At 50.7% G+C, this 18,188-nt stretch overlaps 2 protein-coding genes across 3 annotated transcripts; one reads left to right on the forward strand and one right to left on the reverse strand.

Annotated features, from left to right (window-relative positions):
* Positions 1 to 930: 930 nt before the first annotated feature.
* Lhfpl5 (LHFPL tetraspan subfamily member 5) lies at positions 931 to 7,728 on the reverse strand. 2 transcript variants are annotated; one of them, XM_070023371.1, is made up of 5 exons: positions 7,277 to 7,728; positions 4,651 to 4,887; positions 3,411 to 3,440; positions 2,923 to 3,003; positions 932 to 985 (listed from the first exon to the last, which is right to left on the reverse strand). In XM_070023371.1, the coding sequence occupies exons 1-5, from the start codon at positions 7,686 to 7,688 to the stop codon at positions 981 to 983; spliced, it is 765 nt and encodes a 254-aa protein (XP_069879472.1). In that variant the 5' UTR covers positions 7,689 to 7,728; the 3' UTR covers positions 932 to 980. The 2 variants fall into 2 exon arrangements, with proteins under 2 accessions (XP_069879473.1, XP_069879472.1); XM_070023372.1 differs by lacking the exons at positions 2,923 to 3,003; positions 3,411 to 3,440 and having other exon boundaries at positions 931 to 985.
* A 6,333-nt stretch (positions 7,729 to 14,061) lies between these two features.
* Positions 14,062 to 17,513, forward strand: Clps (colipase). The gene is made up of 4 exons (XM_070023373.1): positions 14,062 to 14,150; positions 14,713 to 14,810; positions 16,464 to 16,586; positions 17,220 to 17,513. The coding sequence occupies exons 2-4, from the start codon at positions 14,724 to 14,726 to the stop codon at positions 17,349 to 17,351; spliced, it is 342 nt and encodes a 113-aa protein (XP_069879474.1). The 5' UTR covers positions 14,062 to 14,150; positions 14,713 to 14,723; the 3' UTR covers positions 17,352 to 17,513.
* The last annotated feature ends 675 nt before the right edge of the window (positions 17,514 to 18,188 follow it).

Raw genomic sequence — 18,188 nt, forward strand, 5'->3', positions numbered from 1 at the left:
AGGCTCTTTACTGCTTGAGCCACAGCACCACTTCTGGTTTTCTAATGGTTGATTGGAAATAAGAGTCTCAGGGATGGGGCTGGGAAGGTGGCTCAGTGGTAGAGCTCTTGCCTTGCATGCCTGAGGCCCTGGGCTCGATTCCTCAGCACCATATAAGCAAAAAGAAAAAAGCCGGAAGTGGTGCTGTGGCTCAAGTGGTAGAGCACTAGCCTTGAGCTGAAGAGCTGAAGGACAGCACCCAGGCCCAGAGTTCAGGCCCCACGACCAGACCCAAAAAAAAAAAAAAATGTTAAAAAAAAAAAAAAGAGTCTCAGGGACTTTCCTGCCTGGGCTGGCTTTGAACTGTGATCCTCAGATCTCAGCCTCCTGAGTAGCTAGGATTACAGGTGTGAGCCACCTGCGCCCAGCTTCTATGAGACTCATATTCAATCAACCACCAGAAAACCATAAGTGGTGCTGTTCAAAGTAATAGAGTATACTAGATGAGCTGAAAAGCCCAAGGATAGCACCCAGGGACAGAGGTCAAGCCCCATGACCTACAGAAAAACTTAAGTAATGGAAAATGCTACCAGGTGTCCGTGGCTCACACTTGTAATCCTAGCTACTCAGGAGGCTGAGATTTGAGGATTGTGGTTTGAAGCCAGCCTGGGCAAGAAAGTGTGAGATTTATCTCTCCTAAACTACAAAAAAAAAAAAAGTGGAACTGTGGCTCAAGTGGTTAGAGCGCTAGCCTTGGGCAAAATGAAACTCAAGAACAGTACCTAGTACCCCCCCCCCCAAAAAAAAGGCAGAAAAGGGAGAAAACTACAATTTATGAATTGCTGATAATGGATATGCCATCACATCCTCAGCACAGTATTTCCTTGACAAGTTAACTAGTACAAAATTAATTCATTTTAAGTATACAACTTAGTGATTTTCAGTGTGTTCAGTCGATTGTGCAACCATCATCCCTGTTTAATTCCAGGACATTCTCATTTTCATCCTAGAAAGAAAGGCCATGTCCATTATTAGTCACTCAATTCTTCCTCCTTCCCAGCCTTAGCAAACTACTAATCTGTTTTCTGTCTATGAATTTGCTTATTTTGAGCATTTTATATAAATACACTCCAAAATGCCCAAATGGAGCAGACTTTTGTATCTGGTTTAACTTAGCATTTCCAAGGTTCACCCATATTGTAACCATCCCATTTTGCTTCATTCTTTTTTATGGCTGGATGTTTATTGTATGGATACGTATAATCATTTGGGGTGTTTTCACTTTTTTTGGCTATGATGTTGCTGTCAATGTTTCTGTGTACATTTTTTCTGAGCATGCGTGTTTTCAGCTTTCTCTTATGCATACCTAGGAATGGAATCACTGGATCTTTGGTAAGTATAATTACCCATTTGAGAATCTGCTCCATTGTTTTTCCAGAGCAGCTGCACCACTTCATATGAGCAGTATACAAGTGTTCCACTTTCTAACTCTGCTTATCAACACAGCCATCCTAGTGGGTGATAAGTTGTACTGTGGTTTGACTGGCATTTTCCTAATAACTAACAATATTGAGCATCTTATAATCTGCTAATTGATCATGTGTACATCTTCTTTAGAGAAATGTCTGTTCAAATCTGTTGTCAATTTTAAGAATTGGATAAGGTCCAGCACCAGTGGCTCATACTTGTAATCCTAGGTACTTGGGAGACTGAGAGAGAAGAAGTAGAAGTACACTTCGAAGTCAGCCTAGGCAGTAAAGGCTGTGAGACTTTTTTTTTTTTTTGTCAGTCCTGAAGCCTGAGCTCTGGCCCTGGGCACTGTCCCTCAGCTCTTCAGCTCAAGGGTAGCCCTCTACCACTTGAGCCACAGCACTACTTCCAGCTTTTTCTGCTTATGTGATGCTGAGGAATCCAGCCCAGGGCCTCATTCATACATGCAAGGCAAGCACTCCATCACTGAGCCACCTTCCCAGCCTGCCTGTGAGACTCCTATCTCCACTAAACTATCAAAAAAAGCCAGAAGTAGAGCTGTGGTTCAAGTGGTAGAATGTTAGACCTGAGCAAAAAGCTCAGGGACAGGGCTCAAGCCCTGATTTCAAGCCCCAGGACCAGCCCCAGGAAAAAAAGAAGGAAAGAAAGAAAGGAATGAAGGAAAGAAGGGAAAAAAAAGACTTGGCCATAAATGTGTGGGGTTATTTCTGAACTCAATGAGACTCTTACCTCCAATTAACCAGCAGCAAAAAGCTAGAGTAGCAGTATAGTTCAAGTGGTAAGAGTACCAGCCATGAGCAAAAGAGCTAACTAAGTAAGGACATGAGGCTCTTAAGTTCAAGTCCAAGAACCAGCAGAAAGAAAGAAAGAAAGAAAGAAAGAAAGAAAGAAAGAAAGAAAGAAAGAAAGAAAGAAAGAAAGAAAGAAAGAAAGAAAGAAAGAAAGAAAGAAAGGAAAGAAAGAAAGGAAAGAGAAAGAAAGAAAGAAAGAAGAGGAGGAGGAGGAGGAGGAGGAGGAGGAAGAGGAGGAGGAGGAGGAGGGGGAGGAGGAGGAGGAGGAGGGGGGGGGAAGGAAGGGAGGGAGGGAGGGAGGGAGGGAAAAAAAGACTTGGCCAGGGGCTGGGAAGGTGGCTCAGTGGTAGAGTGCTTGCCTTGCGTGCATGAGGCCCTGGGTTCAATTCCTCAGCACCACATAAGCAGAAAAAAGCTGGAAGTGGTGCTGTGGCTCAAGTGGTAGAGCACTAGCCTTGAGCTGAAGAGCTGAGGGACAGTGCCCAGGCCCAGAGTTCGGGCCCCACGACTGGCAAAAAAAAAAAAAAAAAAAAAAGGACTTGGCCATAAATGTGTAGGGTTATTTCTGAACTCTCAAATCTATTCCACTGAATATCTATCTTATGCTGGTACCACTCTATCTCGATCACTGTAGTTGTGTAGAAAGTTTTGATATTGCAACCTGTGAATCCTCTAGAGTTGTCATTTCGTCTATTTTGAGTCCCTTGCATTTCCATATGAATCAGAATCAGCTTGTCAGTTTCTGCAAAAAGTCAGATGAGATTCCAGTGAGGATTGCCACAAATCTGTAGTAGAATTTACATCTCAACAATATTAAGTCTTCCCATCCATGAACATGGGATGTCCTTCCACTTATGTAGGTATTTAATGTTTTTCAACACATTTACAAAACATTTTGAACATTTTTACTGAACAAAGTGCTGGTTTTACAGGATGTCACCAGAATCCTCAACTCCTAGCTAAAAATGATTCCTATGGATAAATCAGCCCCACATATTGGAAATGGCTTCATAAACATGAGCTCCATTTTCTTTCCTCAAAGACTCAGGTCCTAGGAACCCCTCTGAGCCAGATGCTAAGCTAGCTGCAGAGGAAAGAAAGCTCCCTCTTGTCTCTTCCTTAGCCCAGTTCTTTTAGTAATTTGCGTACCAAATGACAGGTATATGAGTTTCTCTTCATCTGCTCTGAAAAAAAAAAGGCAAAATGTGTGAGATTTCTTGGAGTGAAATGGGCCACTGGCTCAGCTACAGAAGACCTGAGTTTGTAGGCAATTCTTTGTTTTTTGGGTTTTGTTGTTTGTTTTTGTAAATTGTGGGGCTTGAACTCAGGGCCTGGGTGCTGTCCTTGAGCTTCTTTTGCTCAAGGCTAACATTCTACCACTTTGAGCCACAGTACCACTTCTAGTTTTCTGGTGGTTTATTGGAGATAAGAGTCTCACGGACCTTCCTGCTCTGGCTGGCTTTGAACCACAATCCTCAGATCTCAGAGTCCTGAGTAGCTAGGATTACAGATGTGAGCCACTGGGGCCTGGCTCTAGGCTCTTCTTTGCCACAACTTTCTAAGACCCTCCTGGTAAATCTCTCTGGCTTTCATGTGGAAAGTGTCCTTGGGCATAAGGACATGCATGGGAGTTTGGCTACTTCTGGGTTAGATCCAAGGACTGACATGAAAATGGGGAATGGAGACTGGAGAAGCCCTTGAAGTACAGCAGACCCTAAATGGTGATCACCTGCCATTGCTTAGCGATTTTCAGGAATGAGACCAGCTTTGCTTCTGAATTAAGAGATGAAATTTGCATCTGAAAGAGTCCCTCAAGACAGATCAGAGACAATGAATGAGAGACAGGCACACAGCACCCTATAGGAAAGAGGAGATCATGACAAGCCATCTGGGAAGGTTCCAGAAGGCTCAGGAGCTTGAGGATCAGCTAGAAATGACTGGCAGGTAGGATCTGGATGAGAGCACACTGGAGCAGGAGGGACACCAGGCTTGAGCACTTGCACTACAGCTGCCCCTTTGGCTCTGTTTCCAAGTATTTCAAGGATTAGCCCACACTCCTTCCCCTCTCCTCCTCTCCACTAGCAAAGCCTGGCATCACTTCAAGACCCAGCCTGTCCTAGGCTGGATTAGGACTCTCTTCCCTTTAGTTTCTGAGAGGGGTGAGGGACACTCCTGTGTCACAGCCAGACTCTGCCACGCAGGTCTCCCACCACCTCTTCCATCACCTGCCATCTCGAGGCCCTCTGCTGGCCTTGATCCACTGGACCAAGGCTGTGCCTTATTAGTCTTGGTGTCTCCAGCTCAGGGGAACCCAACTCACCAGAATGCCTGAGCTGAGCTCCCAGCCCACCTCCCCGCAGCCCCCAGAGCTGCAGGAGAAAGAGCTCACCTTTCCCATCGGCAGTGTAGTCATCAGGGAGAAGTTTGTCCTGCCGGTAGCCTAGCACAAAAGCCAGGAAGGAGAGGATGAGGGCGTCCCCGATACTGAGGATGGCCAGCATGAAGGCCCAGCGGATGGTGCAGTGGCCCAGGGTGTACTTGCCCGTCTGCTCCCCACACATGCGCCGCACCTCACTTGAGTCCCAGCCATCTGGGTAGACCAGGCAGCCAATCATCAGGCCTGTGGCTAAAGGAGGAGAAAGCGGGAAGTATAGATAGTGTTCTATGGAGAGTGGGGGACAGGGGTACCCCACTACCTCCCACCTTGAGCTCCTGTCATCTTCCTTGTCCCTTGGTTAGCCTTGACAGGCCAAGAGGCAGCTCCTGGGCTGGGAATGTGGTTCAGTGGTGGAGTGCTTGCCTAGCATGCATGAAGCCCTGGGTTCGATTCCCCAGCACCACATACACAGAAAAAGCCAGAAGTGGCGCTGTGGCTCAAGTGGTATGATAGAGTGTTAGGCTTGAGCAAAAAGCCCAGGGACAGTGCCCAGATCCTGAGTTCAAACCCCACAGCCAGAAAAAAAAAAAAAAAAAAAAAAAACACTTGCCAGCACAGGTGGCTATCACTTGTAATCCTAGCTACTCATAAATGTTTCATGGGATGGCACCCGCCCACCTCTGCTATTGATGTCTCCAGCTCTGTGACCTAGATAATGTCTGATATCAATGGCCTGGTGAGCCCTCCCCCACCCAGGCTTTCCTGGCACTGCCTGATCAGCAAAGGACACTTGTTGCAGGATATTGGAGTGTGTGTATGTGTGTGTGTAGGAGACAGCACTGAGAATGAGAGAAGAGGGAGGGTGTGTCTCCAGCACCCCATAGCCCTGACATGGAGGACCAGCTGGCATACATAGCTGCCCATCCTACTATTCTCATTCCCAATTCGTTCTTGACATACCCACCCCTACCTCTCTCCCCACTGCCCACCAATACTTGCAGCGGCTTCCCTATCCCAGGTTTGCCCTTATCAGATGAATAGATGTCAGAGGAGATGGAGAATGCTGGAGACTTTGGCAGGTCTTCTCCAGATAGTAAGTATGAAAGTATTTTGTAAATCATTATACGATGTAAAGGTGGGCCTCAAAAAATGTCTCTGAGGGCTGGGAAGGTGGCTCAGTGGTAGAGCGCTTGCCTTGCATGCATGAGGCCCTGGGTTCGATTCCTCAGCACCACATAAGCAAAAAGAAAAAAGCCGGAAGTGGCGCTGTGGCTCAAGTGGTAGAGCGCTAGCCTTGAGCTGAAGAGCTGAGGGACAGCGCCCAGGCCCAGAGTTCAGGCCCCACTACTGGACCCAAAAAAAAAAAAAAATGTCTCTGAAATTCATCTGGTTTCTTTAGACCTACTACCTTCATTGGCATAGAGCCTCCGTTGCCAGCAGATTAGCTATAATCTTGGCTAACGACCATATCTCTCAGCCCCAGATTTCTCATCTGTGGCTGAGGTCAGGGTTAACTAACTGGGTCCCCTCCAATTGCAGTCTTGAGTCTGTGTGGTTGGTATTCAGATTCCTGTTTTTATTCCTCATAAGAAACACCACCTTTGGTATTCTTACAATAAAAATAAAATAAAATATTAGAAAAAAGAAACACCACCTTTCATTCTAATCAAAGAGGTCAGTTTCAGTCTTCTGAACTGTTCTGGACAGCTCACCAGCATGGACAGTGTGCGTGCAGTCTCTGGCACAGACAGGGACCCATGAAAGGCTGTATGAAAGGTTTTAGGCTGTCTCCTCCTGATCTCCAAAGAAGAATAGGACCATCTGTCCCAAGGACCAAGGGGACAGATAATGTCTGGCCTGCAGGTCCTACAAGTGGCTAGCTACTTGAAATAGTGTTAATGGGCCCTAGACAGCTTCCTTCACATGCCCAAATACCACTTTATTTGCTGCCCCAAGTATGGAATTCCATAATCAGGAACTAAGATTTTGACTTCTCCACAAAAGAAAGAGAAATTAGACACAAATTTCTAGGGGAGATTCACATCCAGCACAACACTAACACTCCAAAATCAAAGGCAGACCTGGAACCTTCAAGAACAGTTTGTGAGAGGAAGAGAGGGAAGGAGGGAGGGAAAGAGGGAAGGAGGGAAAGAGGGAAAGGAGGAAGGAAGGAAGGAAGGAAGGAAGGAAGGAAGGAAGGAAGGAAGGAAGGAAGGAAGGAGGGAGGGAGAATAGGGATCTGGGCTCTGCTAAAGGAGAAAGAACAAATGCTGGGAAATGGGAGCTAAGGTCATCTAGAATGTTCATGCCCATCACTATTTGCTGCTAGGGTTGGATCCCATTCCCACACACCCTTCCAGAGTTGCAACAACCTCTGGTGTGGTGGCCTGGGCATTAGGACACCAGGTTTCTTTCTGCCTCCAGAAGCTGTGGGCCTCTGAGCAAGTCATTCCCTGGCTCAGTAACTTTGTAACATCAGTGGGTGAAACAGTTCAACTTCTCTAAGATTCTGTTCTCCATGTTCTTCGGAGCTCTGAGTAGAAGACAAAGCTTCCACAGGGGATGGGATGGGTAGCCACAGCCGTGGCCTGCAGGGAGGCCGTGGCCAGTGGCCCGCCCTCCCACCCAGCCCGCTCACCAGCAGCCAGCTGCATCCACGCGCAGATCTTGTAGACCGTGGCAGTGTTGCAGATGAAGAACAAGCTGAAACAGATGATGGAGCCGATGATGAGGAACATGGCCAAGGCTATGAAGAACATGGCTGTCTTGAAGGCTCTGGAAGGGATGGAGGAGAAGTCCAGGGGTCCGCCCTTGCAGATGAGCTCCGAGGACAGCACGTTGCCCACGCAGTAGGAGAAGAGGCCGAAGTAGCCGGCCTGCGGCGTGCTCACGCTGTCGCCGATCCAGTAGGGCTGGATGAAGAGGGCCATGACCAGCACCGAGAAGCAGATGGTGAGTGTGCCCCACATCACCCCCACGGCGCGCGAGTTCCGCACGTAGTTGGTATGGTAGATCTTGGCGGCCTCCTGGGCCGGCAGCAACTTCACCATGGTGGGGACGGCGGGGCCCTGGCTGCCAAGTCTGTGGCTCTGGGGAAGGAGGCCCACGCGTGGATCATTCCCCCGCGGGGTCGGGGGGGGGGGAGGCTGAGGTCAGGGCCCAAGGTGAGAGCTCCTCCAAGGTAGAGGGACAACCTTGGCGCGGTCTGGGGCAGTTCGCCAGCCGCCCGCGTGCGCGGTCGCCAGGCCGGTCTCTCCGGTCGCCTGCTCCTCTCAAGCCAGCCAGGGCTACGGCCGGCTGGAGCCGCCCTGACCCCCCTCCCCGCGCCAGCTCGGAACTGGAACCCCGCCCCTCCCAGTACTTTCAGCACCGCGGCCAGCGCCCCGGGGCGGGGCTTGTACAGAGGCGGGGCTTCTGGAGGCAGAACGGCCTCTGAGGAGCGGGATTGGGGAGAGGGCGGGACTAGTAGAGGGCGGGACGACCTCTGGGAAGCAGGATTGGGAAGGGGGCGGAACTAATAGAGGGCGGGCGGGACTCGGGGGTAGGGGGAGGGACTCGGGGAGGCGGGGCCCGGATGAGGGGCGGAGGACTAGGAACGTGGAGCCGCACGCTCGTGTTTTGTTTATTAGCGAATCGCCCTCCACACCCCACGGCACCCCTGCCGCGCGCCCTGGAGACTGTCCGCGAGCCTAATTCCCACTCCCCAGGCCAGCAAAGAGCCGCCCGACTGTGATGCCTGGTCTCTGTCGATCACAGCGCTCGCTAAGAGCCTCGGTCATCCCAGCAAGAGCCAGAGATAACAAAGGACGCGACCCACCGCCCGCCGCCGGCGCTCACGCCTGTCATCCTAGCTGCTCCGGGGCTGAGACCCAGGATGGAGGTTCAGGGCCAGCCCGGACAGGAAAGGCTCATCTCCAATGAGCCACCAGAAAGCAGCATGGAGCTGTGGCTCAGAATGGTAGAGCAGCGCTCGCCTCAGCAAAGGAGCTCCGGGACAACGCCCAGACCCCGAGTTCAAGCCCCACTACCGGACAAAGAAATACCAAAGCGCTGAAGTGGAGCTGTGGTTCCTTGAGCACAAAAGCTCAGGGGCAGCACCCAGACCCTGAGTCCCAGCCACAGGATCGGCACACACACACACACACACACACACACACACACACACACACACGAGAACATTTTATCAATTATTCTTTGACATTTAAATGGATTATTGTTGTGGGTAGAGCCTCCGGTCATGACCACCAGAGGGCGATAGGATGCTGATCTACAGAGAGGACAGATTGGAGTATGAGAGCTCAAGAAACGCCTGGGTTAGCCGATCGCCGGTGGCTCACACCTGTAATCCTAGCTACTCAGGAGGCTGAGATCTGAGGATCACGGTTCAAAGCCAGCCCGGGCAGGAAAGTCCATGAAACTCTTATCTCCAATAAACCAGTCAGGAAACCAGAAGTGGTGTTGGGGCTCAAGCGGTAGATTGCTCTCCTTGAGCTGAAGAACTAAGGGACAGCGCCCAGGCTCAGAGTTCAAGCCCCACGACCAACAAATAAAAGGAAAAAAAAAAAAAAAGAAAGAAAGAAACGCCTGGGTTGACTCTTGTTACTATGTCCAAATTAACGGGAAGAATACGTAATGCAAGGCTTCAGTCATTCAACACAGGAGGCAGAACCATGAAGAGCCCAGGAATCTCAGGAACAGATGGGAATGAATGAACAGAATAAGAATCCTCAGGGCAGAAATGCTAACTTGGCTTTTTCACTCAAGAATGGCACTCTAGGGGCTGGGAAGGTGGCTCAGTGGTCGAGTGCTTGCCTTGCATGCATGAGGCCCTGGGTTTGATTCCTCAGCACCACATAAGCAGAAAAAGCCAGAAGTGGCGCTGTGGTTCGAGTAGTAGAGCACTAGCCTTGAGCTGAAGAGCTGAGGGACAGCACCCAGGCACAGAGTTCAGGCCCCAGGACTAACCAAAAAAAAAAAAAAGAAGAAGAAGAATGGCACTCTACCACTTGAGCCTACTTTCAGCTTTTTGGTAGCTACTTGGAAATGAGTCTCCCAGGCGGGCTGGGAAGGTGGCTCAGTGGTAGAGCACTTGCCTTGCATGCATAAGGCCCTGGGTTCGATTCCTCAGCACCACATAAGCAAAAAAGAAAAAAGTCGGAAGTGGTGCTGTGGCTCAAGTGGCAGAGTGCTAGCCTTGAGCTGAAGAGCTGAGGGACAATGCCCAGGCCCAGAGTTCAGGCCCCACGACCAGACTAAAAAAAAAAAAAGTCTCACAGGCCAGCTTTGAATGTGATCCTTAGATCTCAGCCTCCTGAATAGCAAAGATTATAGGTGTGAACCAACCACAGTACCTTGCTAGTTCAGGTTTTGAGACCAGGTCTTACTATGTTGCCCAAGCTGGCCCAAATTCTTGGGCTCAAGTGATCTTCCTGCATGTTGAAATGGCAGCGCCTCCATGCCCGGCCTGCCCAGGGGGAATTTCAATCTTTTTTTCCCGTCCTGGGGCTTGGACTCAGGGCCTGGGCTCTGTCCCTGAGCTTCTCTGTGCTCAAGGCTAGTGCTCTACCACTTGAGCCACAGCACCACTGCCCAGGGGGAATTTCAATCTTTTTTTCCCGTCCTGGGGCTTGGACTCAGGGCCTGGGCTCTGTCCCTGAGCTTCTCTGTGCTCAAGGCTAGTGCTCTACCACTTGAGCCACAGCACCACTTCCAGCCTTTTCTGTTTATGTGGTGCTGAGGAATCAAACCCAAGGTTTCATGCATGCTAGGCAAGCACTCTACCACTGAGCCACATTCCCCGCCCAGGAATTTGAATCTTGAGTGTATTTTTTTTTGGGGGGGGGTCCAGTTGTGGAGCCTGAACTCTGGGCCTAGGCGTTGTCCCTCAGCTCTTCAGCTCCAGGCTAGCGCTCTACCACTTGAGTCACAGCACCACTTCCGGGTTTTTTTCTTTTTTGCTTATGTGGTGCTGAGGAATTGAACCCAGGGCCTCAGGCATGCAAGGCAAGCGCTCTACCACTGAGCCACCTTCCCAGCCCCTCTTGAGTGTATTTCTTTCCAGCTGTCTGACTCCGTGCTTTACACACATCTGACCAAGAAGAGTCCTTCTTTTTTCTGTTCTTTTTTTGTTGGTCATGGGGCCTGAACTCTGGACCAGGAGCTGTCCCTCAGCTCTTCAGCTCAAAGTGAGCACTCTACCACTTGAGCCACAGCACCACTTCCAGCTTTTTCTGTTTATGTGGTGCTGAGGAATCGAACCCAGGGCCTCATGCATGCAAGGCAAGCACTCTACCACTGAGCCACCTTCCCAGCCTGAGTCTTTCTTTTTTCTTTCTTTTTTTTTTTCTGGTCCTGGGGCTTGAACTCAGAGCCTAGGCTCTGTCCCTGATCCACTCTGTGCTCAAGGCTTGTGCTCTTCCACTTGAGCCACAGCGCCGCTTCCAGCTTTTTTTGAGTAGTTTATTGGTTATAAGAGTTTCACAGCCTTTCCTGCTCGGGGTGGCTTCGAACCTCAATCCTTAGATCTTAGCCTCCTGAGTTGCTAGGATTACAGATGTGAGCCACCAGCACCTGGCTCACAGCTAGATTTTTGCGTGTATTATGCCAAATCAAGATTTAGGACGATTCCAGCAACTCAGGAGGCACTCCCAGGTTCCTCTCCCAGCTGTTACAGCCATGATGTCTGCCTGTTCCCTGCAACCACGCGGGCCTGGCTGCATTTCTTGCTCCATACAGTGTCTGTGAAGCTAATTCACATGAGGGTATGACCTCAGTTTAGTTTTTAGTGGAAAAGCCCAACACAAAACCTTCCTTAGAAATTAGGAGAGGTGGTTTAAAGCTGGGGAAGTTTTGGTACAGAAAGTACAGAACTTCTTGCTTACGTTTGGAAGTACATGGAACTCTTTGCTACCCTCTGTGTTTGCCATGGAAACACTCCAGTCTCTCTTGTGGGAAGCTGGTTGTGACGGGCCGGGGACAGAAGTGAGTCCTTCTCACAGCTGGAGCCATGAGGCTCCTTTGCCAGCCTCCAGTCTCAATTTAGGAGATCCACCCTAACTGGCGTCTCAGTGGCTCAACTACCAAGGACCTGGGGGCCTGGGGAAGCAGGTTGAAGAAGAGCAGGTAGAGCGCAGATCTGTGGTATCTGCATCTCTGCAGCCCCTTGGACGGGTTCCCCCTGTTCCAGTTCCCAGGACAGTGTGGAGGGAAGGGGGTGGCTGTATGTCCCGAGCTCCCCAGGGATCTGGCACTTCTATGGTTCCCTGCACAGTGGGTCTTATTCAATCTTGATCTTAAGAAATCGGAGCCACCTTAGGAAGACAAGGAAAACTAAGGCCCCAGGAGCTTGTGAAGTTTATACAACATATCCAAGGTCATGAAACTAGGACATGTTGAGTGTTGAAACCGGGTTGGCCTGCAACCAAGCCGTGCTCCAACAATCCTATCTGGGGCCTCGCAGTGAGCAGTTCACTACCTCCTGGCACGATGGCCAGAAGAAACAGGCAGCAGCAAGGACCCGGACCTTCAGGGAAACGGCTCTGTTTGCACACCTGAGCACACTCAGCCAGCTGTGCCCTTCCCAGCCTCCAGGCACTGGTCCATCTGCAGACACAAAACCTTCTTATATCCCAAGACCAATGACTGCTCCTGCTTGCATGTGGCTTCGAGTACTGCAAGGGTAAAGTTCAGGGTGACGGCTAGGAAGATGGCTCAGTGGTAGAATGCTTGCTACCATGCATGAAGCCCTGGGTTTGATTCCTCAGCACCACATAAAAGGAAAAGGCCAGAGGTGGCGCTGTGGCTCAAGTGGTAGAGCGCTCGCCTTGAACAAAAGCAGCTTAGGGACAGTGCGCAGGCCCTAAGTTCAAGCACAAAAAAAGTGAGTCAAGTAAGTCTTTTCTTTTTGCTTATGTGGTGCTGAGGAATCGAACCCAGGGCCTCAGGCATGCAAGGCAAGCGCTCTACCACTGAGCCACCTTCCCAGCCCAACTGAGTCTTTTCGTCTCTGAAATAGGTTCTAATTATGTGACCCTGACAGTTAGCCTAGACCTTCTAAGTCTCCTTCCTCAGCCTCTGAGAGCTGGGACTACAGGTTTGTGCCACCATGTCTGGCTGAGCTGAGTCCTCCCTCATGTTAAGTGGGGTAAGAATGGGGCGAAGATCCTTGAGAAGGACCCCTGAGAGCATGGGCAGTACTGCGAGCACCCCTGAGAACAAGGGCAGAAGTTGTGCACCAGAGCGAGCACACACCCACGGTGGCCTGTCCTGGGACCTGCACCTGCCCTGGCATCTTCTAAGGACAATGGAAAGAAGGTAGAGGGATGGAAGACCTCATCTGAGCCTCTCACTGCCTGGCACTGGGTTTAGGTGGGATCAAAGTCAGGGTTCAGACTCGGGCAAGACACAAGAAGTGCCTTAGTGCTTTGTCCCAGGAGCTGCCCTGCCACACCCCTCTTCCCCCACCCTGGCCCAGGGCACAAGGCAGCCAGATGCACACGCCACTCACACGCGCGCCACCTCAAGCACCGCGTGGCTGCTCCTGTGTAATATGAAGACATTTGAATAATCATTTGTGTTGATATATGTACTATTCATATATATGCATATTAAGTTGCTCTTCCAAGTTCTTGAAATTATCTTTGGTTGACAGGTCAGAAGACTAAGCCAAAACATTCAGATAATTTGCTCAGCCAAAAACTTGGGCTGTTAGAGTCCGCACTGGATTTTCCTTCCTTCCTTCCTTTCCTTCCTTCCTTCCTTTCTTCCTTCCTTCCTTCCTTCCTTCCTTCCTTCCTTTCTCTCCTTTTATTTTATATTTTTCTGCCAGTCTTGGGGCCTGAACTTAGGGCCTGGGCACTGTCCCTGGGCTTCTTTTGCTCAAGGCTAGCACTCTACCACTTGAGCCACAGTGCCACTTCCAGCTTTTTCTGTGCATGTGGTACTGAGGAATCAAACCCAGGGCTTCATGCATGCTAGGCAAGCACTCTACCACCAAGCCACATTCCCAGCCCCTTTCTCTCTTTCTCTCCTCTCTTTCCTTCCTTCCTTCTTTCTTTTCTTTAGTTATTTATTGCAGTGCTTAGGATTATACCCAGGCCCTCATACACAGCTACGCAAGTGCTCTGCCTCTGAGCTACCCCCTCAACCCGAGTTTACACTAACAATCTACTATTACTTGTGTGCACATAAGCAAGCGAACTCACACACACACACACACACACACACACACACACACACACACACACACACACACACACACACACACACACACACACACACACACACACACACACACACACACAGAGGGCTCCCAGGTGCCTGCCCAGCCACCTTATCAGGCCCTCCCCTCCCCTAGTAGATAGGCCACATCTGTGCCTCCGCTCACAGCACGCCTGTGGGGTGAGAGTACAATGTAAGCCACGTGGACAAAGCCCTTTTTAAGGTGCCGCAACATCTCAACTAGCTGTCTTCTGCCATCTGACCTGCTAGATCTACCATCACCAGGGACCAAGGTGGGCCAAGGAAGTCCCCAGAGGGAGGGATCTTCAGTGTGGGGAACTGGGTCCCTGACTTGCCTTTATAATGTCACAGACAAAAATTCCAGGACCGATCAAGTTAGAGAGCACTGAAGCGCATTAGGATGGGGAGGGGGCAGGCTCAGCTGAAGAGGGCCCCTGAGGCGCGGATGTTGGGATACTGACGCTGGAAAGCAGGGAGGGAGACTGGGCTGTTTTAAGATTTGCTTACTCCAGGATATAGTCATTGTTTGGGGCAGGGTAAAGGAAAGGAGCTGTGTTCTAAGGCAGGCTACAGTTGAGTGAGAGAAAAGACTAGGGTGATGTGCTCACAGCACTCTACTAACTAATATCGAAGTAATTGTACTTTAATTTCTGCTACAGGAGGAAGGCAATGAAACTTAAAGGATAGCAAATGTGTCTTGCTCTTAAGATTAGGCACTAGTGAATGTTTGTGCTGAATAGTAAATATATGTTGCTCCAATAATGTTTAGCTCGCAAGACTAAGCAGGACTACAGTACTTTATTCTTCCAAACACTTTGTCCTAACTCACTTCAGCACCATTTGCCATGGAGAAGATCCTCGTCCTCCTGCTGATCACCCTCGCGGTGGCCTGTGCAGCTCCTCCGGACCCCCGCGGAATCATCATCAACCTGGTGAGGGGATCTGCAGGGGGGATGGCTAAGTCCCCAGAGGGGGGTTTCTAAGTTTGATGAGAAAGAACTCTTGCAGGGAGATGGTTTTCAACTTTCAAAGGTGTGTAGGAAGATAGGCATGGTGGCATACACTTGTAAGGCCGAGACAGGGAGAATAAGAGTTCAAGAGCAGCCTGGGTTACATAGCAAGACTCTGTCTCCAAAAGAAGAAAGCTGGGCATTGGTGGCTCGTGCCACCAGCTACTCAGGAGGCTGAGATATGAGGATCACGGTTCAAAGCCAGCCCAGGCAGGAAAGTCTGTGAGACTCTTATCTCCAGTAAACCACTAGAAACAAACTGGAAGTAGCGCTGTGGCTCAAGTGATAGAGCACTAGCCTTGAGCTGAAGAGCTCAGGGACAGTGCCCAGGCCCAGAGTTCAAGCCCCATGACCAACAAAAGAAAAAAGAAAGAGCCGGGCGCTGGTGGCTCACGCCTGTAATCCTAGCTACTCAGGAGGCTGAGATCTGAGGATCTCGGTTCAAAGCCAGCCCGGGCAGGAGAGACCGTGAGACTCCTATCTCCAATAAACCACCAGAAAACCGGAAGTGGCGCTGTAGCTCAAGTGTTAGAGCGCTCGCCTTGAGCTGAAGAGCTGAGGGACAGTGCCCAGACCCAGAGTTCAAGCCCCACGACCGACCAAAAAAAAAAAAAAAGAAAAAAGAAAGAAAGAAAGAAAGAGGAAGAGGAGGAGGAAGGAAAGAAGGAAGGAAGGAAGGAAGGAAGGAAGGAAAGAAAGAAAGAAAGAAGGAAGGAAGCAGCAGCAGCAAGCACTGGTAGTTCACGCCTGTAATCCTAGTTACTCAGGAGACTGAGATCTGAGGATTGCAGTTCAAAGCCAGACAAGAAAATCCATGAGACTCTCTGTCTCTGTCTCTCTGTCTCTCTGTCTCTGTCTCTGTCTCTCTCTCTCTGCCAGTCCTGGGGCTTGAACTCAGGGCCTGAGCATTGCTCAAGGCTAGCACTCTACCACTTGAGACACAACACCACTTCTGTCTTATTCTGGTTATGTGTTGCTGAGGAATCGAACCCAGGACTTTGTGCATATTAGGCAAGCATTCTATCACTAGGCCACATTCCCAGCCCTCCATGAGACTCTGATGTCCAATTAACCACCCCCAAACTGGAAGTGGAGCCATGGATCAAAATGGTAGAGTCCTGGCCTTGTGCAGGAAAATCTCAGGGACAGCACCCAGGTCCTGAATTCAAGCCCCATGACCGACAAAAAGAAGAAAGAAAAAGGAAGAAAGGAAGAAAGGAATAAAGAAAGAAAGAAAAAAAGAGAGAGAAGAAGGAAGGAAGGAAGGAAGGAAGGAAGGAAGGAAGGAAGGAAGGAAGGAAGGAAGGAAGGAGAAAAATTAAGTGTGGGGGCATGTGGGAACTGGAGCTGTTTGGATCTGGAGACCTTATTTTGGTGCCATCTATATACATGTCAGATGGGAACACTGAAGCCTGGGAGGGCAGTAAGTGGTTGGGGTCACCCAGGGGGTCAGTAGGACTAGAGTCCCATGGATGGGCACCAGGGGTTGGACATCTTCCCACAGGTGTCCCTGAGGGAGGTGCGTGGCAGGGGGAGGGGCTGGGGAAGGTCCTGGGATAGCCCCTCTCTCCTCAGGATGAAGGCGAGCTCTGCCTCAACAGCGCCCAGTGCAAGAGTGGCTGCTGTCAACACAACACCGTCCTGGGCCTCTCCCGATGCACGCAGAAGGCCAGGGAGAACGCCGAGTGCTCTCCTAAGGTGGGGACCGGGACCAGGACTGGGACTGGGGTGGAGGGACACGGGGTAAGAGCCCCGCTGGGGTGCCCGTGAGGTCTGGGGATGGAGACGCGGAGTGTGGACAGGGACCTCAGCCGGCACCTCCGCGTCCCTCCTGCCATCGCCCACTGAGCTGGATGAGGCGGGAGTGCAACCTCCATTTCACAGCTGGGCACATGGAGGCTCCCCTAGGCAGAGCCAGAAAGAGAAGTAGAGGCCAGGCGCCCGTGGCTCACGCCTGTAATCCTAGCTACTCAGGAGGCTGAGATCTGAGGATCACAGTTCAAAGCCAGCCCAGGCAGGAAAAGTCCATGAGACTCTTATCTCCAGTTAACAGCAGAAAACTGCAAGTGGCGCTGTGGCTCAAGTGGTAGAGCGCTCACCTTGAGCTGAAGAGCTCAGGAGTAGCGCCCAGACCCAGAGGTCAAGCCCCACAACCAACAACAACAACAACAATAATAGAAGTAGACTGCCCAGAGCGCCCTCTGCAGAGGCAGTGGGAGAAGCGCATCCTGTAAGGAACCACCTGCTGGATCCCTGGCCAGGAGAGACTGAACCCCAGCAGCCGCCCCCCTCTACCCCCAACCTAAGACTCCACCTCCTGTGTCTCTGCAGCACATCCAGGGGGTTTACTACCGATGTCCCTGTGAGCGGGGCCTGTACTGTGAAGGGGACAGGAGCATCATTGGTGCCATTACCAACACCAACTACGGCATCTGCCTTGATACCAGACGCTCCAAGGAGTGAGGCCGCCCACACGCCCCTGCCCCTAGTCCTGCGCACCATAGGACACTACACCAGACCACCTCTCCCCTAACCTTCACGGCCTCCCGGGCTGGCCCCCTCCTCCTCCTCCAGCCCCTCTGGGATCTGATTGGGCTCTCGGCAATTAAAGCCCACCTGCAACCCTCCCGGCCTCCTGTGGATTCTTGCTGGGATGTGAGAGAAAGCCTGTGCCTGCATGGCAGGCAGCAGAGGGGCCAAAAGAATCAGGGACAGGAACGGGGACAGGGAGGGTGGAGCCGGGCAGATTGGAGACCGGAGACGAGGCTGTGAAGCAGGCTTAGCCAGCCCAGGATTAGTTCCAGTCTGGGGATGACCTCCTGTCTCTCAAGTTCTACAATGGCCCACATGTACCACCCTGTGCCCTGCACCAGATCTCGCCAGCCCCGTCCTGTTCTCTCTCACCTTTTCTGGGCTCCACAGTTGACTGGGACAACCCATGGAGAAGGGGGTCAGATCACTGACAATTGCTGTGGGCTTACTTGGTCCTACCAAATCCACATCATGGAAAAATGATCATCCCTATATGTGTGGGCATATATGTGTGTGTGTCTATATACATATATACACCCTGATATCTATATTTACTTTGATATATAATCACATGTATATGTATAACACATACATACCCTGGTGTGTGTGTGGGGGGGGCAGGGGAACCAAGAGACTAGAGATGGAAAGTTCTGGGTTTGTGTGGTGACTGGCAGATCTGCAATTCTCTTGGCCTTCCTGTCACAGCTTCAGCATAGCAGCAGCTTCCATCACTGTTATACCTTCTCACCGTATTCTGAGACAGGAAGT

Source organism: Dipodomys merriami, unplaced genomic scaffold (assembly GCF_024711535.1).
Source record: "Dipodomys merriami isolate MVZ:Mamm:240054 unplaced genomic scaffold, mDipMer1.0.p SCAF_16, whole genome shotgun sequence".
NCBI lineage: Eukaryota > Metazoa > Chordata > Mammalia > Rodentia > Heteromyidae > Dipodomys > Dipodomys merriami.